This window comes from Mauremys mutica, chromosome 23 (assembly GCF_020497125.1).
Source record: "Mauremys mutica isolate MM-2020 ecotype Southern chromosome 23, ASM2049712v1, whole genome shotgun sequence".
NCBI classification, from domain to species: Eukaryota; Metazoa; Chordata; order Testudines; family Geoemydidae; genus Mauremys; species Mauremys mutica.
Window position 1 is genome coordinate 16,067,686 of NC_059094.1, and position 24,325 is coordinate 16,092,010.

The 24,325-nt window shown below is 55.7% G+C and overlaps 1 protein-coding gene across 1 annotated transcript in view; it reads right to left on the reverse strand.

The window, feature by feature from the left end:
• The window catches only part of KCNQ4 (potassium voltage-gated channel subfamily Q member 4), a 76,441-nt gene extending 57,242 nt beyond the window's left edge, over positions 1-19,199 (reverse strand). The window contains exon 1 of the mRNA XM_044998134.1: positions 18,904-19,199. Within this exon, the coding sequence (XP_044854069.1) occupies positions 18,904-19,199 (296 nt within the window). The remainder of the gene's footprint in view (positions 1-18,903) is intronic.
• Positions 19,200-24,325: the final 5,126 nt, after the last annotated feature.

The window sequence follows — 24,325 nt, forward strand, 5'->3', positions numbered from 1 at the left end:
GAAGCGAGAGAAAGCAGAGTCCTTGTGCTGACTCAGCCATTTTCCTTGCACTCAGTCCCAGGGGATCTCGGCTTAGCACTAAAATATAACTCTAAGTGTGCCTAAGCGCCAAGCCTCTGCTGGGAACGGTAGGGAAGAATCAAATGGGAGATCTCTTCCCCCCCGCAGCCGTTGTAAACTGCAGTGTTCTCTTCGTCCTGCAAGAGCAATGCCTGGGGCACCTGTTGCTCACGGGGTGGGGGGCTGAGCCCTGGGGGGTTTCAGGCGAGAGGCAGCTACCTGCACTGGAGCTTAGCAAAGGCTGGGCGTGGAGAGTGGAATCCAGTGGCAGAAGGGGGCGGGCAGGCGGGGTGGGGGAATCAATCCACAGTTTCACTTTGTGGCTTAGTCACTTAATTTTACGCATTGGTGGCGATGCGTCAGGTCTGGGAAACTGCAGTATTGGCCTTTTTTTGTTGTTGTTCCTTCCTCATAATACTTTTCACTCCAAGATCCTAAGGGGGGCTGAGGGGTGGGGGTGAGGGTTAATTGAGGCCAAAATACAAGCAGATCATGATATTCTGCCTTCCTAAAATCCCCCTGAACTGTCAAATGGATAAGTTGCTCCTCTTCACTTCCAGGCCGGATTTGTTGGGTAGTGTTTTGTGGCTGTTAAACTGCTGTCAACTTCCACCCCAGAGGTGGCTGCAGCTCTGTCTCTCGAATGTGGGTCAGTACACTTCTCTCCACTTCATAGATGGGGTGAGTGAGGCACAGAGAAGGAAGTAAATTAGAGAAGGTTACTGAAGGTACGTCGACACAGCAAAAACCACCCGGGGCAGCAAGGCTCGGAGCCCAGGTCAACTGACTCAGGCTGATGTGCTGGGGCTAAAAACAGCTGCGTAGATGTTCTGACCGAGCTCTGAAACCCGGAGCAGCGGGGAGGGGCGCAGAGCCCAGGCTCCAGTCCGATCCGGAACATCTCCGAGGTCTGTTTTTAGCCCTGTAGCGTGAGGCCGAATCAGCTGGCCTGGGCTCTGAGACTCGGAGGGTTTCTCACTGTGCAGACATACTCTGAGAAACTGTAACCGATCCCCCGAGCATCTCAAAGGGCAGATTTGAGCTGCTTGGGCACAAGGCTCCAGAGAAATGCAAAACCGAGGTACTCGTATGAGATTTCTACCCAGGCAGAGAGGCTGCTGCTCCTGGCCACAGACCCTTGGAGAGAAGAGCTGAGCTATGGGGCCGACAGCTAGGAAACAAAGCAACGGTAAAAGGCTCCTGTGAGACCGGATGCCTGAGAGAGGGAATATTGCACCATTTGATAGGCAGAGGATTGATGGGACACCGGCCGGCTGTAATGGGAGCCTTTCCTGGCAGACTTACTGAGCGAGAAAGACGGGTATTGGGCATGAGAGGCTTTCAGAGACACTCCCAATGACAACGATCCGATCCCAAATCACCTCCCCACTCTGCATACGTCTCTCCCAGCAGCCCCCTGGGGCTGGAAAGCAGAGCTGGAAAGTTCTCTCCCTTTCACCAGCATCCCCACCACTAGGGTCCCCGTCAGCCCAGCCCTTTCTCAAGGCCACTGACCTGCCAGGACAGTGTCACAGGACAGCAGCCTGGCTCAGGGAGGCTTGGAGTGGGAAACTGTCCATCTGTTCTCGCAGCGACCACTACCAGAGAATCGACGTGCCAGAGAGGGATCCAGGAGAGTCACCCAATTTGGCGGCGTGATTATAATCAAGCTGAAATTTGGGGCCAGTTTAGTGAGGGGTGTTTGGAGAGAGACGGGTGCCCTGATCTGTGGGTTTGGGTGAAAACTGGATTTCTTAAACCAAGGAGGCTGGGGGCTAAGTTTTACCTTTGGTTCATTCCGACTCCAAATGAAACAAACAAAACCTATTTTTTAAAAACGTGAGTGAAACCCACAAAGACAAGGCTCAGCACAAGCCCCTTTGAAGTGCAACCGCCACGTCTCCTATCCGCCCTGCCCCCCCATATGGAGGGGCCACCCCCTGGGATGTGGGGGATGGCACGGGGACGGGTCTCTGCCACTCACACAGCAAGACAAATCCACCGCCTGGGAGCGGAGCGGCCCTGTAGGCGGGCTCTGACCCACACTAAATCCCAGAAGTGTAGGGCAGGAAGGGACCGCGAGAGGCCGTCTAGTCCGGCCCCTCCCACGCTAAGGCAGGGGCTTAAAAACCTCTTCAAAACACCATCTCCAGCTGTTTGGATTCTCCGGGACGCGTCTGGTATCAGGCAAGGGTTTCTGTACATTCCCCAAACACCCAGTGCTCTGTCACGGACCCACCCCCGGCACATGCACACGCTTGGCTGAGTGCTCCTTTTACATACACTTTGGGCCTCTCCTCGCCCTGGGAAAACTGCCCAGCCGATGATGGAGCCAGCTGTGTCTGGGCAAGCAGTGTGGGAGCAGCCCCTTTGAGGGTGCACCCCTTCTCCTGCAGGAATGAGCGGCTCTGGGGAGGACCCAATGCCCACCCTCCTGGGCCGGTGGATGCCAGGTGGCATGTTACAGAGAGACACGCTTGAGCTCCAGAGGATGGAAACAGTCCCCCGTGGTCTCTGCCAGATGATGCAAGAGACGCAGGTGCCAGCCTCAAGCTGCCACTTCCCAGGTTCTTCTCACAAAACCGCAGGAGCCAGGGAGAGGCGGGAAGAAGCTGCAGAAGGATCCAGGGTTAGGGGCTTCCAGCCCAGCAGGCACGGCCGTAAATAACCAGTAACGTTCCCTTTGGCCTCTGAAACGCCAAACCGGCAGCCAGTTGGCTCACCCACTGCCTCTCCAAAGAGCCACCTCTACAACTCCCGCGGCCTCCCAGCGCTGGAGAACCTGACTGCACACAGCGGCTTTCCCCCCTGAGGATACCAGAGTACTTCACAAACATCAGGCCAGCCTCCCAGCTGCCTCCTGATCAGCTCAGTAGCCTCACATTTTACAGCTGAGGATGCCACAACACGGGAAGATTAAGTGACTTGATCAAGGTTTTGGAGCAAATCAGTGGCAGAGCTCAGCACTCCTAAGTCCCAGGAGTTGGTGAGCAGGAACAACATCCCCTCTCTTTACAGAGCAAGAAGCTAGAGGCCCTGCCTGGCACCTCTCGTGCGTGTACAAAGTGCAGCGTTCTGACCTAGCGGCATTTCACATTCTCCCGGCACGGCTATAAGGGACCACCCAAGGTGTGGGGCCGGGGCAGGCCGCACAGGGGCTACCTAGGTGAGTGCAGTGCCTGTGCTGGGCTCTGTGATACAGGCTGCGTGCGCAGCCTCTGACACTAGAGAGGGCGTATTGGCCACGCCCTGCCATCACATGGGAACCGCTGCTCGCCATCAGAGTCCCTGTGGATACGAATCATCTCCTGGGGAGACTCCTGGCTTCTCCTAGGCCGTCCAGTCCACGCCCCATCCTCCTCCCCGTCCGTACCCTTCAGTGGCACAGCACAATCCGCAGAGTCCATCCATCATCCCACGCACCCTGACGGTAATGCACGGAGAGGGACTGCTGAAACTCAATCTGAGGAAGGACACTCTAAATATTTCATGGCTCGCTCCCCTCGGCCCCCGGGACAGAGAGCACGCACTTCCTGTGGGAGGAGATGAGTGCCTCTCTGCGATTTTTAAAACCTCAAGGTCTGCTCTTGCGGAGTCAGGAGGCCTGGGCTCCGGCCCGCGGGAGGCCACGGACGTCTCGTCTGAGCTAGCCAAATCGTCGGACCAGGATCTGCAAGAGCGGCCACTGGTTTGGGGCGGCGGGAGGTGTCTTAGGTCTGCAACTCTAGGGTGTCACTTTCACAGGCGCTGAGCAACCCCCGATGACCTCTGGAAATCAGGCTCCAGGGTGGGGGGAGGGCACCCAATCACTGCGTAACCCCAAACCAGGGGGCCTTAAGCTCTCTGCTCCTCAGCCTCTTAGGGACAATGCTCACAGGGGGTAGTGAGCCTTAATGAAGAGGAAGACAGCCTAACAGTTAGGTCGCAACTCTAGGACTTGGGGTTCATGTCCCTCCTCTGCCACAGACTTCCTGCCTGACCTTGGGCCAGTCACGTAGTTGCTCTGTGCCTCAGCTTCCCTTCTGTCTAGGGATAATAGCACTGCTGCACAGGAGTGCGGTGAGGCTAACACATTAACAGGCGGGAGCCAGCGCTCCGATACTACAGAGATGAATTTGTTGCATATGTGCTGTGCTTTGAGAGCATCAGGGCTATTGGCCAGGCACCGTATAAAAGACAGTGCCCCAAGAGTGAGTTTGTCCATGAGAGTTAGTGAGCTAAATTAGGTGGAATGTGGCTGGCAAACCCTCTGCTTTCTCCCTCTTCTGTTCCCCACACCTCCCCCGAAAAATCAGATTTGAAAACTGGGGAATAAAGACACTGAATGGGCGTGCGCCGGTCCCATTAAATACACCACACTATTGCTACCCAGGGGAAAGCATTGGCCTGGTTCAGTGGAGCCGCTGTGCCTGTGCATTAAGTGGTGGTCGGAGGTACGCCGGAGCTTATGCATGTTTAATCCCCTGCTCGCTCGCTTAAGAGAGCTTCTTCAGTACGGAACGGCAGCCGCGAGCGAAGGGGGAGTCCATCTGTTTGCCAACGTCCCGCGCCAATTTAGCGGAGCCATAGGGGGACTAACACACAGACGGTGCACCGGGGGGGGGCACACTGACGTGCAATTCCTCCCTGTCTAGTAAGTGAAGTACTCCGGCATCATTAAAAAACAGCAGGGCCTGACTTCTCATTAGTGTTACGGCAGCATCTCTGGGTCCGTCTCCATTGCACACTAAGCCTCTTCCAACCACACCCAAATCAGTCTGACTCAGGTCAGCCAGCACTCAGGACCCAGGTCTTAGGCTCCTGCTGGGGAGGGAGGCCGGATCGGAGCCTCGGTCCCACTCTGACGAGGGTCCAAGCCTGGTCATTTTGCAGAGTGGACCCAGGTCAAGCCGCAGACCCGAGTGAGAAGGGCTGTGTGGTGTGGACTCATTAGCAGGGCTGCAAGACCAGAGTCCAGCAACCGTAAACCCAGCTTCGCTCTGCAGTGTGGACGCTCAAGCACAGGCTTGTAACCACCAAGTCTGGATCCCGTAGACCTGGGCTCAGTGGGAAGTGTAGACACACCCTTACTGGTCCAGCTGTGCAAGGGGCCGCACGGCGCTACACGATGCAGACGCAGCGAGAGACGGGCCCTGCCGCCGAGAGCTTGCAATCTAAATAGACAAGTGCTTTTATCCCCATTTCCCAGCTGGGGAAATAGAGACACAGAGAGATTAAGTGACTCCCACAGAAAGCCCATAGCAGAACCGTGTATTGAGCCCCCATCTCGTGAGTCCCAGGCCAGTGCGTTAACCCCAAGGCTGGTCCCTCCTCTGAGCTCCCTCATGGCGCTGGACACAGGGCTGCCGGATACTACACCGGGCACGCTGGCTTGGTCACTTTGGTAACGCTCTGTTTCCCAAGGGGCTTGACTGGCTGTTTGCCACGTTCTGCCCATTTCACAGCAGCCTCGCCAGGCCTATTGCTCGTGCTGGGGGCGTACTGCCTGCGTACTGCCCAGCTGGCGGCTCACCCAAGGTGCCTCTGAGGCCTTTCCGCTGACCGTGCCGGCAGCTTCCAGCCATTGGGTTCCTCGGGATGTTGGCGGGGATCCCGTGGCACACACGGACGCTTGAGGGCGCGTCTGCTCCCATCATGCCCTCTCCACCTGCCATCAGAGTCCGGGATTTCCCACCCCAGCCCGTCCTGCCGGCGCAGCTGGTAGCGACGCTCCGTCCCCAGCAGCCCCTTTCATCCGGGGTGTCACGGCAAGCGACTGCTATTAATGAAGCCAGCCACACGCACACGCACAAGGGAAGCAGGTACTCACCTGTTTTACCCAGGAGTAAACTGATGCACAGAGAAGGGACTTGACTTGACTCCCATCCAGCACATCAGCGGCAGAACAGGGAACAGAACCCACCACTGGCAACTTCCAGCCCAAACCAGGGTCCTCCCCGGCTTGGGGGTTCTCTCTGACTGGGGCGGATGGAAGGGTCAGCGCAGAGCAGGGAGCCGAGGCCGGGGACTCTCTCCCGTCCAAGTAGGCACAGAGCCCTGAGTGTCCAGTTCTGGCTCTCAGGACAAGATCTCCCTCTGTGGGCTAGTCTCTCCAGGGCCGTTTGTGTCACCAGCAGAGCCAGGCAACTCCGGGACCATGTGGACCTGGCCTGCTTTTGGGGGGTTTGCTTCAAATCCTAGACAAACCCAGAGTGCAAGGAAGCTCATCAGCAGACACCAGCCTCAGCTCCAGAGTGTGGCCCCAGTTCAGAACTCACTTCTGCCCAGAGCTCAGGGATATTCGGGTCACCCACAAGCTCTGGTGCTGAAGCCACCCCCAGTTTGCACGGAGAGGTTAGGTCTCATTTTGTCCCATCTCTAGCTGATTGAGACAAACTAAGTCTCTGGGGTGACGCTGAGCCCAATTTGTGCAGCTGAAAGATTCACGGCTCCAACTCAGAATCAGGTGCAGTTGTGAGATTTCTACGGGACTTTCCCTTTGGGCTCATTCATGGGGGAAATCAAGTAGATCCCAACCTCAGAAAGCAGCCTGACAAAACATTGCAACTCAAAAGCTGTTGGCTCATCCTGCCCCGTCTGTGTCTGATTTTCTTTGACTGGTTGCTGGTTTGATTTTGCAAATGTTCACATCAGGGCTCTCTTTCCCCTGCAACCTCCCCGACTCGCCTTCGGAGAAAAGGCTGCTGCACCCATCCACCTCCCAAGCCAGGCCACGTGGACCACAACCAGCCCAGGGGCCACAGGCAAGGGTCCCCATCCACATCCCACCCAGCTAAGCCCCTGCTGCCTGGCTTGCATGGGAAAGCGAGCCACTGGGGCAGAGGAAATCGGCTGCTGCTCTGTGCAAGTCTCTGTAGGAATAGGATGCAAGGGAATCATAATAAAAAAGAACCACCAGAAAATATCAGCTGTCAGCAGCCTGGTTCCCTGCCAGCGTTTCCTAGGAGGGATCAGAAACACTTAACATCGGTGCCTGCCTTGGTTTCATCCCCCATGTTCACCTAGGCTGCCCGAGCAGTTCCAGGGTCCAAAGAGGGACATTTGTACCTGCAAGAGACACACGATCGTCACCGTGAAGCCTGCTGGCCCGGTAGATTCACACCCTGGCTTGCCAGGCAGTAACATCCCGGCTAGACCAAGCCTCAAGAGAATCAGCAGCTCCTTGGCCCAGCTGCATGGCCCGTGCACAGGCAACGCTCCCACCGACATGGGGGGGTGTTCAGGGCTGGCTCTGGGCAATGCCTATAGGGGAAATGGTTCTTCGTGTCAGTGCAAGGAGGTGCAGAGGCAAAATTTCAAATCAGCAAAGTTAAGAAGAACCTTTCGCTCGTTGCTAGCTGGCTTCATCTTCAAAGCGCTGGGCAGACGCAGGCCTTGATTCATCCCCCGGTCCTGGCAGCGTCTGCGACGGGGGACACAGAAGTGGAGCCCCCCCAGGGATGGAAAGTCCACCTGGGGATTGGGGCAGTAGTAGGACAAGGTGTTTGCAACCTCAGCAGCTGCACAGTGGATGGGGCTGATCAGTGAGGAGATATGTGGCCAAAGCCTCTGATTCAGAGCATCTCCCAGGTGGCCTCATCTTGTGGCGCCCTGGCTGTAGAGTAAAGCTCCAGGATAGGCCACCCCTGCCTTCCCCCAGACCCAGGGGTGAATCCCACACCGGGCTGGGGGCATGTGTGAAAAGTGCCCTGCACCAGCAAGGGTGAATCCAGCTAATTCCCCTTCAGGCCAATATTACCCCCATAATATAGATGGGGAATCTGAGGCACAAAGCTGCTATGTGACATTCCCAAGGCCACAAAGGAAGGCAGTGTCAGAAGCAGGATTAGCACCTGGACTCATGACTTGGCGGCGACCACGAGACTGGACTTGCCCAGCATCTCCAGCTAAGGGAGAGAGAAATGCTCTGTCGCATATTCTTGATCTTCTTTGTTGAAGCTGAATTACTTTCAAAACCCTTCCTAGGTACAGAAGCAAGGAGACAGGACGGAGCTCCACAAATGCAGCAGCTCTCTGGGGCGCCAGGCTTTCGTTAAGCAGCGTACGAGATGCACAAACAATCCCTAGTAGGTTCCCATTTGCCTTCTCCTTCTGATCGCGGCCTGAACTCCAGGCACACAGGTGAGATTTTAACAAGAAGGGCTGGAGGTAAAATGCATCAAATCAAGACTAACAAGGGAAACAAAGTGAACAGGTCCGCGGACTGCAGCTGAGCGGGGTGACGGGGAAGAATTATAAATTTAAGGGGTTTGGTTTTGTTATTGGTTCAATCTTCTGTAATTTGCTCCTGGTCAAATTGTTCCTCTAATGAAACGCTCCTCTAGGAAAGCAAATTCTGCTGAGCCAAGTTTTCAGTGCCCGGCAGTTTCATAACCATTAATATAAGCTAGTAGGAACCCGGGTCTTTCAGAGCAGCAATATGGAAAGTGACTAGTCAACTGCAAAAGGGGATCTGAGAGAGAGAGGGTGTGTGTGTGTGTGTGTGTGTGTGTGTGTGTCGGGGTGGAGGCTGCTACCTGCAACTTATCCAAACTACTGGAGTTTGCAAAACGCAGGACTGGAAAGCTTGCAGGAAAACAGAAGCATCACCAGCTCCCTGCCTCCGGCTGCTCATGGCCAGGGAATGCCAGGCAGTTGCAGGTAATTTTGCCATTTCTGGCCCAGGAAGCGCAGTGGCAGCTGCTGCTGAGAGATGTTGTGGGAACGGAAAAGTTACAGGCGGTTTTTCCCCACCCCCAAAATACGTTTGGAGTCCGGTTCTTATTTCTATTATGGTAGCAACTAAGGGCTGCAATGGAGCGTTCAGATCGTAAGCTCTCTGGGGCTCTTTTTGTTCTGTGGTCGTACAGCGCCGAGCACGGTGGGGCCCTAGTCGACACTGGGGCTCTTAGGTGCGACCTCAGTACATATAAACAGCCTCAACAAAGACTGGGGCCCCACGGTGTTAGGTGCTGTACATACATCTAACAAGACACAGTTCTTGTTCCAGAGGGACTCTGACCTAAGAGGGCAAGAGAAGGAATTTCGTCCCAATTTACAGAGACTACAGCCCAGATCCTCATGGAGAGAGACTCATATCTGAGACCTGGATTTGGGATCTTAACCTGGTTTTAACAGAGGGGAGCATTTCATTCCACAGTGTATAGTTCCATTTAATACTCAGTTTCCACAGTCCTCCACCATGACAGCGCCGGGGGTTATGTCACAAGCCGAGCGTCTGTCCTCAGCTCTCCCACTGGAGAGTAACTTCCTGGAGATTTGACAGGGTCACTACCATGGTAGACAGAGCTTAAATTGATCGCACCCTTTAAGTTACTGGCATCAACGTCCTGAACACACAAACCACGTCCAAATCCACCCACCAATGAAGGCTCTGATGCTTAAGATCCCAGCCCATCAGCAAACTCAATCAAGCTGTTGTGATCTTAGATACAGCTGTGCACCGTGTCGCAGTGCTGGGGCAGATGGGGAGAGCAACCAGACCGCCCAGCACCTCTGCACCTGTCCAGGGCACCTCCAGACCCGTGTGCAATCTGTGCATAGCCCCTAAGCAGAGGGTGGAGATCCGATTTAGCCCACTGCTCTCAGCCTGCAGGATTTTAAATAGCTGGGGGACACAGAACAACTTTTAGAGTTTCTCTAAGTTCCATGATAAGGTTTCCCCTTTGAGGGCCACGTAGATTAGGCAGGCCTGCGAGAGCACTCAGAGAAACAGTCCCAAGAGAGCTCTCCGAAGCGTGGAGAGCTGCAGCATTGGGGTGAAGCCGTATCAACTTCCTGTATCGATCGCCAAGCAGCGACGGTATTTATAGAAAGAAGTCCACCAAAGCAGAGACCGGAGTTTATGTTGGGGGGTGAAGAAAGGGGCAGAAAGAGACACACTGAGCTCCCCCGACCCTGCTCACAGCTTTCTGGCCTGCTCTAACAATGTCTGAAGAGGGATGGGATTGTCCAGATTCAGACTGCAAGCTATTCAGGGCAGGGACTGCCGACTGCGCTGTGCTCGTGCAGCCCCTAGCACGGGGGGGCCCCGCTCCTGGCTGGCCCAGAGGCACTACCTTAATCAACAGGATTCATCATAACTCAGGGCTTTGGAGACATGATCTGCCCCATGCTACAAGAGCATCCCCTGCCTTCGACATCAGCCCCACTGCCTCCCCCAGCCCCCTTTGAGAAGAAAAGTGGCATCTTGCCAGGTTTGCTAGTTATTAGTTCTTTGTACTCTGGCAGCGCCCTACGGACGCAGTCAGGGTTGGGGCTAGGAGCTGTATGCTCCTAGGGTAGTCGGTCCCTGCCCCGAAGAACGTGCAATCTAGAAGACAAGACGGCCAACAAGAAAAAAACCCGGTAGCAGCACAGAGCTGGTTTCTGAGGCAGGGCGTGTAATCCTTTCCCTGAATCCACACCGCGGTCTCGATGCCAAGACTGTGACGCAATAACACATCTCATGGTAAAGGTCACAGCCCCGGGTCCTAGCTGCAACTGACACAGCCACAGACCATTAGCCGTCGCTGGGGCAGGTGCGGTGGGAACCTTGCTGCATGTGCACAGGTCCAGGTGTCCCGGAGAGTTTCATTGTGGATCACTACACTCTGCCCCCCCCCCCCCGCCCCTTGCGAGCTCATTCGGCAGGAGTCCCCTGGCGCTAATCCTTCCCAGCAAGGCCTGGCGGGGAAACAGAAGCTATTGCACAGGCATGGAAGTGGCGCAGATGAGCAAAGACAGAGAGAGAACGCAGTCCCTCTTCCAGCAGATCAGAGTCTCGTTTGAAGGCTTCCAGACCCCCACGTGGGATGTGGCAGGAGGAGGATCCAGCTAGCGGGGAGCTCGTTCTCCAGCTTCCATACGAGGAAGGGCACGTTTAGACTTCAAGGACTAACGGGAATCGGGACGGGCAGGTGGGTAGCGCCCCGAGGACAGGACCTTGCTTGGCAGCGCTGTACTAGGGGCGCTAGTGGATAGTCTTGTTCCACTGGAGTTATTTTTGTGGGGAGGGCGGGGGGAGAAGGAGGGCCTGGATGGCTTGTGTGTGTGTGTGTGTGTGCGCGCATGCGAGCGTGTGTGTGCGTGCGTGTGCGCACCACTCTCATTACTCTCTGAAAGCAAGATTCTCCTTCCCTTTCTTCTTTCAGAGCACAGCAAAACCTGTGTAATACACAACTACCAACCCTTCAGCACCAGCTGCCACCATTAATTCCTCTGTTTCTAGCCCAACATTTGCACACACAAAAAACCCCCAACAACAACAAACAAAGAAAAAAGCCACCGCAGCGAATGACTTTGAGGGTCCCGAGAAGCGCTACAGATGGCAGACCGGCTCCCCTCCGATCTCCCCGGGAATGCAAATGCCCCGTTATCAAGTGACAAATCCATCCTGCCATCTCACCAGGCTAGCTTACATCAGACCCACTTTCTTCCCCTCTTAACAGGCTCTGACTCGTACATTCTGTTCCCAGTTGCTGCGTTCTGTTCCCACTGCATTACAGCTCCCCAGAACCAGGATGGGGCAGCACGGTAGTGACATCCTGGCACTAAACCGGCGTGGCTCGGGCTCTGGCAGCAAGAGCTAAACACAACCACACGCCAAAAGGCACGGGATGCACGCACAGCACGGACACGCTTAGCACATACCTGTGCATAGGCAGGAGCCTGCACACTCAGCCTCACCCTTTCTGGTTGGTGCTGATCTTAGCTATCTTTAGTGGGGGGGGGAAAGTGTCTCCCACTCTCGGATGCCAAACACCTCCTGTCCTCTCCCAACCATGCGGCTCCAACCGCTCACCCCCTCCACTCCACTCTTCCATGCCCCACACCCAGCCCCACTCCTCTGGCCCGCACAGCGGTACCTGCCAGCTGTGACTGACACAGGCTGCAATGCACCTCATGCCTGGATAACGCTGTCTTGTGAAACGGGCCGGAGCAGGGAGAGCACAGATGCACCGGCGGCTGCCTGCTGGGCTCCCTCCTGTGCCCACAGGAATCGAGCGCATGGTACAGATTGAAGAACATGCGCTGGGCCTGCAGATAGAGCAGCCAGCTGCATGGTGCAGCGGGACCTGTGGTTAGCACAGGCACATCAGTGGTACATAACACTCAGCACTTCCACAGGGCTCTTCCAGCCGGAGAGCTCCATGCGCTTTAAAGAAAAAGCACAGGGAAATGCCATGCTTTCCACCTGTAAGATGGGGAAACTGAGGCCAGAGGAGGTGGGAGGGAACTGACTTTGCCCAAAGTCACGGGTAGAGCCAGGATCAGAAGGCAGGTGTCCCGATTCCCAGCCCGATGTAGTTCCTAGTTCCTGGACATATTCTGACAGCAGCAGGCAACTTCCTTTCCCTCTTCTCAGATTCAAATCCAGGGGCGCTTTCTCCCATCACGTTCAATCACGACGGGTCTCCCCGGGAGATGACAGGCACTTTGGGACCACAGTCCAATTGCTACCCACACGCCAATTTAGCAAAAGCTTCCCCGGGGGAGTTCAAATCGCTGCCCTGTCTAGAAACATTCCTGCTTCTGAAGATCCAGCGGATGCGTCGGGTCAAACCCCTGGTTGGTCTGGGAGAAGCTTCCTGCAGCTTCAACTCTCCTCCTTGATTAGGCCCTGGCTGGGTCTCATGAGACACTGAGCTGCGGGTTAATGGCGCTGCAGGCCAAACTACGGGTCCCCCCTACCCAAAATTAGCCAGGCACAGAATAAAGAGCCTCTTTGGGAGCTTCCCCTCCACTCTCCCTATTCCACCTCCATAAAACAAAGCCAACCGCAGCTCGGGATGTTGGCACTGTTCTGGGAGCAGAGCGATCTCCCCTGAGTCCGCTCAGCAGGGTTTTCCCACCGGGCCTCAGTAGGCCTTGAACAGCGACTAGGGGAGACAATCCCAGCACTTCCGCCGGCCCCACCTGTGGCTGAACCCGGCGATAGACCTAGACGCAGCCCCAAGGGCATCCGGCAGGGGAACGAGCAGTGTCGCTGCATTGGGCCCCGCTGCTGTCGGGGGAGGCCAGAGGAGCAGGCTGGCCTCTCCCCATTCAAATCTCCCCTAAGGGCAGAGAAATGCCGCAACACCCCCCGGTAAGAGCAGATCTAGGCAGTCATAATCCCCCTCCCTTCCCCCGCTTGCACACACAGCACGAGAGACAGTCCCTGCCCCCAAGTGCTCACAATCTAAATAGACCAGACAAAGGGGGGAAGGGAGAGAGAGGGGCACAGGTTCACCCTAGGTCAGTCTTAGACCTGGGACTAGAATCCTGGTCTCCCCAGCCCCACTGCACTACCCACTAGCCCACGCTGCCTCAGCAAACCTTCGGGTGCTTTGGAAGCTCATTTGTGCTGCAGCATAGAGACTCTACGGCTCCTCCTAAGGCATTCAGACTCTGAGCTTTAAATCAGAATACGGCAGGGGGGGCAGGGGGAGAAATCCACATAGGTCTTGCATCACGAAAAACGAAACAGAAAGGGACCTGCCGTCAGAAAGGCTCTAAATAGACATTTATTTACATGTGCAAACCTGCGGCTCTGAATCTTCTGTCTGAGGCACTCTGCACTTCGCACACTTGCGTGTCCTTCGCACAGATTTCCAGGGTGTGTAAGAATAGGCCCCCGTAGCGCCCCATTCAGCCGAAGAGTTCAACACCCTACAGGGATGCATGAGGCAGGCTGCTGCCCTCTCTTCCAGGCCCGGGTTGTGCTTCTGGGGAAAAGAGTGGCACAGAGATGCAGCTCCCCTGCAAGTTGCACAAAGCCAAACAGTGGTACAACCTAGAAGAGGATCTAGCCGTGCTTCCGCCCAGTCATGGGCTCTCACTGCTTAACCACACTTCCCCTTCTGCACACACATTCATCTCTCCGCGGCGGTTTTCAGCTCTCTTGCTTTGCACATCAAGGGCTTGATCCACAAAGGGAATTAGGAACCTAAATGCCTCTTCAGGCACCTAAGCCCAAAATGTGGAGCCACAAAGCCTCCACCAGTTGCTGCCTAACCCCATGGGCACCTACACCCCTTAGACATCGAACTCGCAAAGTCCCCGGGGTGACAACATTTCTGCCGCTAGGCATGTGGATGCCACATCAATCCTGACACCCAGCTCACTCTGAGTCCTCCCACTCGGCATTGCCCTACATATTTCACCTGTGGGGCCTGACCCCGGAGGCGTTTTCAGTGGCCACCCAGCAGATCGGACCTTGCACAGAGCAAGGAGGAGGAGGTGCAAGCTGCTGGAGGAGGACGTATGGAGCATCCAGTCACCAGGATATACAGTAGATCTCTCGATCTCTCTCTGGCCCAAGGAGTATAGACTATTTATGCCGCGTGGCACAGCTTCAAGGAGAGATGGAGAGAGCCCTGCCCCAGAGCTCCTTACACCCAGTGGCTGGGGCGCTCACTTGGAAGGTGGGATAGCCAAGTTCCTGCTCTACACAAGGCTGGGGGGGGGGTGGATTTGATTCTGGGTCTCTCCACTTCCTGGGCGAGTGTTCGAACCGCTGAGCTAAATGTGGCAGGGGGGACTCCTCCTTCTGTACACCCCTGGCGAGAAAGGGTGCAGGTGCCCAGCACGGCTGCGAATCCCAAGCAGATGGAGGCATCCTCCCTCCAGCCCAGACTTAGATGCCTAACTCCCTTTGGCTTCTGCTCTAACCCTCTCCTTGGCATTTCCTCTTGGCTAGCTTAGGCAGGCCCTCACTTGCCACTGACTTTTGTGGGTCCTTTTTTAGGCACTTAACATTCCCCTGGCATGGAACAGGGAGACTGGGCGACTCCCACCAGGCAGCAAGGCACATAGAGTGGGCGTTGCAATGGCTAATGTTCGAGTCACCCTTGCAGATCTAGCCCCGGACTCCGATCTGCGTAATTCCAATGGCGTCCCACCCAGGGAGAGGAGGGAAAGGCCCTTTCATGGGACGGGCGTTGGTTCCTAATTCATTCTACCTACGCAAAGAGGTTCCTAACGCTTCTGCCGAGGGGGCTAGCACCCTGGGATCAGGGCAGGGAGTTTGCCTACTGCCCCTTCTTCCTTTGCCTTTGTACAACTAAAGAGAAATACAGTAAGAGCGCGCTGGCTGAAATAACCCACTTAAAAGAGGAAAAAATGTGCCTCTGGGACACAGAACACCTGCTCCTTGATTTATGGACCTCCTATTTACCCAGAGCACCATTGCAACTGTTTTAAGCACAAAGAAAGCACAAGCTACCTAATTAGGCAGAAAGACAACTCGCTAATTTTCTGTGGCCAAGCCCCATTCCCCCCAAATTAACACCACCTGACGCTGGAGCGACGCAGGGTTCGGAGGCCTCCTGGTCCCCCTTTCGTTCTGCAATAATTACCCTTTCTGCTGAACCCAAGAAATGCCTGCACAGCACTGGTACGCACTGATCGTTAATGCCCTGCATTCTATACAAAACCAATTATGTCACAGCCGGTGCTGAGCTGGTGTCCTCTAACGCAATCACTCTTCATTCCGTGTCTCCCCAGCGCACGCACACACAAGTCCGTTCCCTTCTAAGTCACCGTTTGATAAATGACGCTGTCTCCCCTTTGCCATCCCTGAGACTGGGAGTTTGTTAATGAAATTAACAGACTCATGTACATACTAGGTAGCTCACCCACCAGAGATCTGTTATGTGATTATTATGTTTTTCTAGCGCCCATCCCTGTAGACCCAAAGCATCACTGCTCCTGCCTTTCTGAAACTAAGATTTCTTTCCAGGACAGAACCTTGGTTTGAATGTTAAGAAAAATAAACAGAAATAGTCAGACAAATGACGGTATTTCTTGTTTTCTCTCCAAGTGACAATGGAGGGCAACTCATCCCATTTCTAGGTCTTTATTATTAATTATATTATTAATTATTATTATTATTATGTTTAAGCTGCTTTGGTTTTTAAATTTTAAAATTCTAAACAGTCCAATGAAAACTTTAGAGACAAAGTCCGAAGGGGGATTAACACAAATCTTTTGTTTCTTCAGAAACAAGCTAAACTAAGCACCCAATATCCCTTTGGCCACAATACATACATCATTTCCCATACTGGGAAAGGGTTGGTTTTTTTCCCAGGGGTTCCATTTGTTTTCCTGGATTATCACAGCTACGTTATAGTTCATGACAGCAACAGAACCTCTGGCCCAGTTGATATCTAGGGAAGGCAGACCCAGAAAGCGAGCTGGGTTTATGTTCTGGGTCCATTCCAGGGCTTGGAGCTGATAAACTCTCAACATTGTTGTTTAACACTAAAAAACCCACCTTTTAAATTTGAAGTCATGCAAAGCAGAAGATACCATCTCAAACTTGAAACAGAAACAAACTGAGAGGAAGTGATCTGGGAGGTATTCTCACCTTATCTGAGACTTGACACAAACAATGGAGCCCCCCCCCCTTTTTTAAAGCCACAAAAGTTGTTTAGAAGCAGCAAAGAATCCTGTGGCACCTTATAGACTAACAGACGTTTTGCAGCATGAGCTTTCGTGGGTGAATACCCACTTCTTCGGATGCAAGCAGTTTGTAACCCAACCCCCCTCCTCTCAAAATAAGATGTTAGTAGAAAACGCAACACACTAATCAATGGAGCGGAACATAACCTAGGCTGTTAACCATATGTACCCGGATTTGAAAGGTGTGAACTGAATTCATAGGAAACTAGTGCAAACTTTGGAAGAGTTTTGAAGCTGTATGCAAGCAGGTGTGGATTCTTTACATTCACATGGGGACAAGACAGAAGAACGTGGACCCCTGGGGACTCCCCCGGGGGGTTCTGCTGGCAGTTCAGAACTCTTTAGAGGGGGGTGGGATTAAGGTGGAAGGGGGATTGACAAGAGAGCTGGCCATCTGGGAGGAAGAGCCTGATTGTGAAAGGTGGGCTGAAATGGTGAAAGGGGATCAGGACTAGAAGCCAGTGGATATTGGCTTAAGAAAGTACTTCAGGGTTAGGATGGCATTGGTGGAAGAGGGGTGGAGCAGAGGAAGGACTGGAAAGAGGCTGGGGTAAGAATTAGCCCTGAGAGAAAGGGAGTGGGCAAGGAGAACTGGGGGGCTGGTGGAAAGGAGTGGAGATGAAACCTGGGACTAGGGACTAGAAGGATCCCCATGGGGACCGGCATTGGGAGACAGGTACTGTCTGTGGAGACTGGAGTGGCACAGTGAGGACTGGGATGGGGACCGGAGATGCTCCCCTATCCAGAACTCAGACAAGAGCCTGGTAGTTGTGGGGTGTGGACCGCAGGGTTATGCAGGAGCCACACAAATGCATGACCCCTGGGGAAGGAGGATGAGGGACCTCCTGGGGGTTAGATTGGTGGGCTGGTCCTTGGGGGATTAGGGGTCAGGATGGAGATGGGGGGCTAGTTGATGGGACCCCTATAGATGAGCCAGCCGGGCCCAGTTCTGGGATGAACATGTGTAGATGGGGGCAGGGCTGGGCGGCTCTGAGGTTGGGGTTCTCCTGAAGGGTCAGGCTGGGACCCCACTCACAGGTTGGGCCCTGTCACCCCAGGGATGTGGTGCAGTTGGGGACCTAGGGGTCAGACAGGGCCACATGAAGGTGGGTGGATGGGTGTCAGGCTGGGGGCACCCCAAGGAATGGCAACCAGGAGACACCCAGGGACCAGGGGGCAAGGACAGGTTGAGGGGCCCACAGATGGGAACCCATCCCAGGCAGGTAGCTGAATGCAGTTAGCTGAGTGTCAGGCTGGGGGGGACGGGGATGGGTGCCCCCGGGACTCACATGAAGGCGGGTAGCTGGGTGCCAGGCTGGAGGGGACGGGGATGGGCGCACTCACATGTAGGCGGGTGCCAGGCTGGAGGGAACGGGGATGGGCGCACTCACATGTAGGCGGGTGCCAGGCTGGAGGGGACGGGGATGGGCGCACTCACATGAAGGCGGGTGCCAGGCTGGAGGGGACGGGGATGGGCGCACTCACATGTAGGCGGGTGCCAGGCTGGAGGGGACGGGGATGGGCGCACTCACATGAAGGCAGGTAGCTGGGTGCCAGGCTGGAGGGGACGGGGATGGGCGCACTCACATGAAGGCGGGTGCCAGGCTGGAGGGGACGGGGATGGGCGCACTCACATGAAGGCGGGTAGCTGGGTGCCAGGCTGGAGGGGACGAGTATGGGCGGACTCACATGAAGGCAGGTAACTGGGTGCCAGGCTGGAGGGAACGGGGATGGGCGCACTCACATGAAGGCAGGTAGCTGGGTGCCAGGCTGGAGGGGACGGGGATGGGCGCACTCACATGAAGGCGGGTGCCAGGCTGGAGGGGACGGGGATGGGCGCACTCACATGTAGGCGGGTGCCAGGCTGGAGGGGACGGGGATGGGCGCACTCACATGTAGGCGGGTGCCAGGCTGGAGGGAACGGGGATGGGCGCACTCACATGTAGGCGGGTGCCAGGCTGGAGGATGGGCGCACTCACATATAGGTGGGTGCCAGGCTGGAGGGGACGGGGATGGGCGCACTCACATGAAGGCGGGTGCCAGGCTGGAGGGGACGGGGATGGGCGCACTCACATGAAGGCGGGTGCCAGGCTGGAGGGGACGGGGATGGGCGCACTCACATGTAGGCGGGTGCCTGGCTGGAGGGGACGAGGATGGGCGCACTCACATGAAGGCGGGTGGCTGGGTGCCAGGCTGGAGGGAACGGGGATGGGCGCACTCACATGAAGGCGGGTGCCAGGCTGGAGGGGACGGAGATGGGCGCACTCACATGTAGGCGGGTGCCTGGCTGGAGGGGACGAGGATGGGCGCACTCACATGAAGGCGGGTGGCTGGGTGCCAGGCTGGAGGGAACGGGGATGGGCGCACTCACATATAGGTGGGTGCCAGGCTGGAGGGGACGGGGATGGGCGCACTCACATGAAGGCGTGGTAGATGAACGCCCAGCCGCGGGGTCTCTCCAGCACGTTGTACAGACAGTTCTGCAGGCGCCGGTAACGCTTGTGCGCGGCGGAGCGGGCGGCTGCCCCGCCGGGCGGCGCTGGCAGCGGGGTCCCCAGCAGCCCCAGGCGCCGGGGGCTGCCCGCGGGCGGCTCGTTCTTCTCCGTCTGCACCTCGGTCAGGGCGACGAACTCCACCCGCCGGGGGTCGCCGGGGATCGGGGGCGGCGAGAGCATAGAGAGGTCCCCGTCGCCGGGCGGCTGCAGCCCGGCCATGGCGCGCTCACGGCGCGGAGCGGGGCCCCGGGCCGGGCCGGCCCCGCATGGCCCGAGCCGCAGGCGAGTCCGGGCCCCGGGCTCCCCAAAGGGGCCCTTCGCTGGCGCCCTGCGCTGCGCTCCCGCCCCGGGCGGCGAGGGGACCGCGCGCCCCTGCAAGCTGGCCCGGCTCCGAGCCCGGCTGCGGCCGGTGCGCTCCCCGCGGGAGGCCGGGAAAGGAGCCCGGGGCGCCCCGCAGCCTCAGCCCATTCGATGCCGTTGGAGGGGGACACGCAGCTGCCCGGCTCGGCGGCGCGGGGCGGACGCGTCCCGGGGCTCCTGCGCCGAAGCCTGGAGAGCGGCCGAAGTTTCCAGGAGTTGCAGTTTCCAGGGCGCTCCGGGGGGCTGGTTAGTGTCAAAGCGCCGCGAATCGCGCAGGACTCGGAGCCGCCGCCGCCGCCCTGCCCGCCCCGAGCGCTGCCCGGCCCCGCTCCATGCCGCGGGCTTCTCCACCTGCCTCTTGCTCACACGCGCCTGTCACCTCGCCTCCTCCCCCGGCCCCGCCCTGCCGCGGTCCAGCCCCTCCCCGGCCACCTACTGGGCCGGAGCGGGTGGGGACTCCGCCTGCCGGGCTCCCCCCACCTGCCTGGGGCTTGTCCGCTCAGGGCCCAGCTCCATCACCGGCTCCCGGGCGGCTTCTGCAGCCCAGGCTGTGTTCCCCTCCCCCCAAATCCTACAGCCAAACCGCTGGCCAGCAATGCCCCTCCAGGTACATTGGCCAAACCGGACAGGCGACACCTGGACACAAATCAGAGGTCAGGAATTGTAACATTCAAACCCCAGCCAGAGACACGTCAGCCTCCCTGGTCACTCGATTACAGCCCTAAAAGTCACAATATTACAACAAAATAAACTTCAAAAACATACCCCAGCGAGCAGGGTCACCCAGAGGAGTCAGGCGGCCTGGGGCAAAGCAATTTCGGGGGGGGGGGCATCTTCCATAAAAAAAAGTTGCAATACTATAGAATACAATATTCTCAGGGGGGAGGGCCTGCAGGGCATGGGGCCCGGGGCAAATTGCCCCACTTCCCCACACCCCACCCCCATCTGGGCAGCCCTGCCAAGGAGAGACTGCTGAATTGGAATTAATTTGCAAAAAGGACACCCTTAAATTAGGCTTGAATAAAGCCTGGGAGTGGATGGGTCATTACACAAAGTAAAACTATTTCCCCGCCACACACACACTGTTCCTCACCACTTCTTGTCAACTGCTGGAAACGGGCCATTTTCATTACCACTACAAAACGTTTTTTTCTCTCCTGCTGGTAATAGCTCACCTTAACTGATCACTCTCCTTAGAGTGTGTACGATAACACCCATTATTTCATGGTCTCTCTGTGTATATCTATCTATCTATCTTCCTACTGTATTTTCCACTGCATGCATCCGATGAAGTGGGCTGTAGCCCACGGAAGCTTATGCTCAAATACATTTGTTAGTCTCTAAGGTGCCATAAGGACTCCTGTTCTTTTTGCAGATACAGACTAACACGGCTGCTACTCTGAAACCAGTAAAGGGTCAGGCATTTCTGGGGCTGATCGGCCTTCAGCCAGATCCCGGAGGGGAGGTAAAGAATGAACAGGGTTAGAAAACCTCATGCTTCAGGGCACAAAGCAAACCCCATGCGGTCAGGAAGGAACCTCCCCATGGAGAGTTTGGTCTATAATCCAGCGTTTTAAGGTCTTGTGCATCTTCCTCGGAAGTGCTGGCCACTGTCAGAAAAGGGGCTGGATGCTCTGATCTGGCCATTGCGACGGATTCTTTTTTTATATTCTTATGCCCAAATACATATGTTAGTCTCTAAGGTGCCACCAGACTCCTCGTCGTTTTTGCAGATACAGACTAACACAGCCGCCCCTCTGAAACTTGTGTTTTTAAATCTGTGGCACTGGTTTTCTCTAATGCCAGCAGGCAGCCCTCACCTGGAGTGGATCAAAATCTGTTTCCAAATAGGGGAGGGCCTGACTGGCAACGCTTGTTAAAAACCCGACCAATTGAAGGTCCCAGCAGTAGGGAAGAGGCTGCAGGCTGCTTGCAGCTTTGTTGCTTTAAGTTGTCACCTTCCCACCGTGACCTGTCAAGCAGAGCTCTGGGGAGCTCCTGGGTTCCATTTCTTTGGCTCCTGCCTGCAGGGGCTTTGCGGCCGTTCAGCTTTGGCCACAATCTTGAGCTTCTCTTTGAGGTTCAACAAACTCCCTCAAAAAAAAATGTGAAATTTAGTCAAAACCCACTAAATTCCACCACCTTGCCCCGAAACCCAAACGCCGTCCTATCCCGGCAGCTCCCTCCCAGCAAGACCGAGGCTGGCTGGAAAGGGTTGGGATAGTGCAGATCTGGGCTCAACTTGCACTGAGCCCTGAAACCAGCTGAGCACCCATGTCAGAGCCATACCAGGCTTAGAAACACACACAAACACGGCCCCTCCTGGCCGACACAGGGGGCCTCCAGACCTAAAAGCATCAGCCTCTCCACTAGAGCTAAAGGATCATGTCCTATGGCCAGGATCTGGAACAGACTCCATCCTCTGCATGAGGCGCAGCGGAGGAGATACGCGCACTGGACTATGGGGTAACTTACATATAACTTGGTGCTTTCGGCCAAGTTTCACTTTGCCTTTCGGGCAGCCTGTTCTAATCCGAATCCCAGAGAGAGACCCCACGTAGCCTGCAGCTGAAGGAAACTGACTCCCTGAAGGTTCACCGGGCTCTGGGGAATGCATCATCTGCCACTGACCCCAGCCGTCAGCCATCTGTGATTGTTTAACTTCAGCGTCTCTGAGGGCCAGCTGGGGAAAGCCAGGCAGGGAGCGCAGGGTCCGAATGCTCCACCCAGGCTCTGGGGGCACCAGCTACGTTTGGAGAACTGGGACCCAATAAACAGGGAATCAGCAGACCGCAGCTTGTTTGAAAGCTAATCTGGACTCTGTTGTAAACCAATCCTGGTGTGTGCTGCGGGCAGATTCACCAGGCAGGCCGGCCAAGTGTCAGTCTGTGGGCAGCAAATTATCTTGATCTCCTCACACCTTCTGCAGCTGGTGGGGGCAACTGGCTCCATGGACCACGGTCTGGTGCATTCTGGGAATCCCTATGTTCCTCGGGGGATTCCCAGAATGCACCAAGACGCTGCAATAAAAGCACCTCAGCACCAAGTCGCAGAGCCTGGGTCAATTGACGTGGGCTCATGGTGCTAAACATTGCAGGGGAGACGTTGGGGCTCAGAGTGGAGTCTAGGTGCTGAGACACTCCCCCCCCCCCCCGCACACACACCCATCACTGGGTTTCAGAGCCCAGGCTCCAGCCTGAGCCACAATATCTACCCTGCAGTTTTCTAGTCCCGCAGCCCAAACCCCGCAAGCCTGAATCAGCTGGCGTGGGCCGGCCGTGGTGTGGGTCTCTATTGCAGTGGACAGAGACTTCCCCTCTTTCCCCCAGCTGGGAAGGAGAGACGACACATGCTTCCTGGCTACTGTTGAGAATGTCTCCCACTATTCAGGCTAGGCTGTGTCTGCTTCTAGCGGTCACCACTTGCCGCCTGCAGCCATGTGGCCTATGGCATGTGCGCCCTGAACTCAGACACTCTCAGAGTTCAAGGGCTGAGCCGTGGGGCCAGGGCCCTGTGTATGTGCCCCAGGACCAGCACTTGGCCACACCTGGCTTATTTCTGATGGGTTTATTTCCTGGGCAGCCTCTAAACGTAACATTCACCTGCAGATCTCCCAGCACTTTGGATCTGCATGAGCTAAGCCTCACAGCCCCCTGACGCTGAGAGGCAGGTACGATTGCCGATTTAGAAGGGGAAACCAAGGCACAGGGAGATTAAACCATTTACCCTACGTGACATGTGTGTGGGGGGGGAGAGTCAGCAGCATGTGCCCCAGGCCTAGCTCCTCTCCCCTGCCCCAGCCGCACTTCCTCTCCAAGGGGTTAAAGAAGCTGGTTTTATTTTCAAAGCCAGTTTCCCCCAAGTGCACCCCAGGGCCCACGCTGCTGAAAGAGAAGTAGCGTGAGTGAAAATTAAAGGCTTAGATTAGTGAATTATTTATCAGGGTGGTTGAGGATCCTGGCCCAAGCACCCGGCCCCAGGGAGCATCGCCGCATGTGCTGGGTGCTTTGGAAACCCGTGCAATAAATAAATGACTAGATAATACATTTGCCACCTAAGACTTTTCCCCACGAAGGATTTGCCCCCATGCCCGAGCTGCTTGCACACTCGGGAAAGCTGCAACATGGAGAGCGAAGCAGAAAGAATCTCTTCCCATCCAGGAAAGGCAGGAGAGGGGGTGAAACCCAGATCTAGGAAGGTATTTAGGCTCCTAACTTACATTGCTATTAATGGAAGGAAGGAGTTTAATAACCTTGTGGATCTGGGTCTCACTTCCTCAGGCTTAGGGAGCAATCAATGGGCCAGGTTAAATTTAACAGCTGGGCAGGTGAATCCCAGTGCAGAGTTACTGCAGGCTGGAGAATTCATGGGCAACCAGCCCGGCTCCTCGTGTATTCAGAGACTCATAGAAATCTGGAAGGGACCTGAAGAGATACACAAGTCCAGCCCCCGGCGCTGAGGCAGGACCCAGTAAACCTAGGCAGCCCTGACAGGGGTTTGTCCAGCCTGTTCTTAAAAATCCTCCAATGACGGAGATTCCACAACCTCCCTTGGAAGCCTGGCCCCCAGCTTGGAGTTGGAAAGTTTTTTCCTACTATTTAACGTAAAACTCCCTTGCTGAAGATAAAGCCAATTACTTCTCGTCCTACTTTCAGGGGACACGGAGAACAATTGATCACAGTCCTCTTTATAACAGGCCTTCGCACATTTGGAAGACTTAGCAGGACTCCCTTCGGTCTTCTTTTCTCAAGGTTAAATATGCCCAGTGTTTTTAACCTTTCCTCGTTGGTCCGATTTTCTAAAGCTTTTAACATTTCTGTTGCTCTGCTCCGGATTCTCTCCAATTTACCCAGGTTTCCTGAAGTGTGGCCCCTGGAATGGGATACAGGACTCCAGCTGAGACCTCATCAGGGGTGAGCAGAGCGGGACCATTGCTTTCCACTTCTTACCTACACCACACCCCAGAATGATATTAGCCTTTTTCA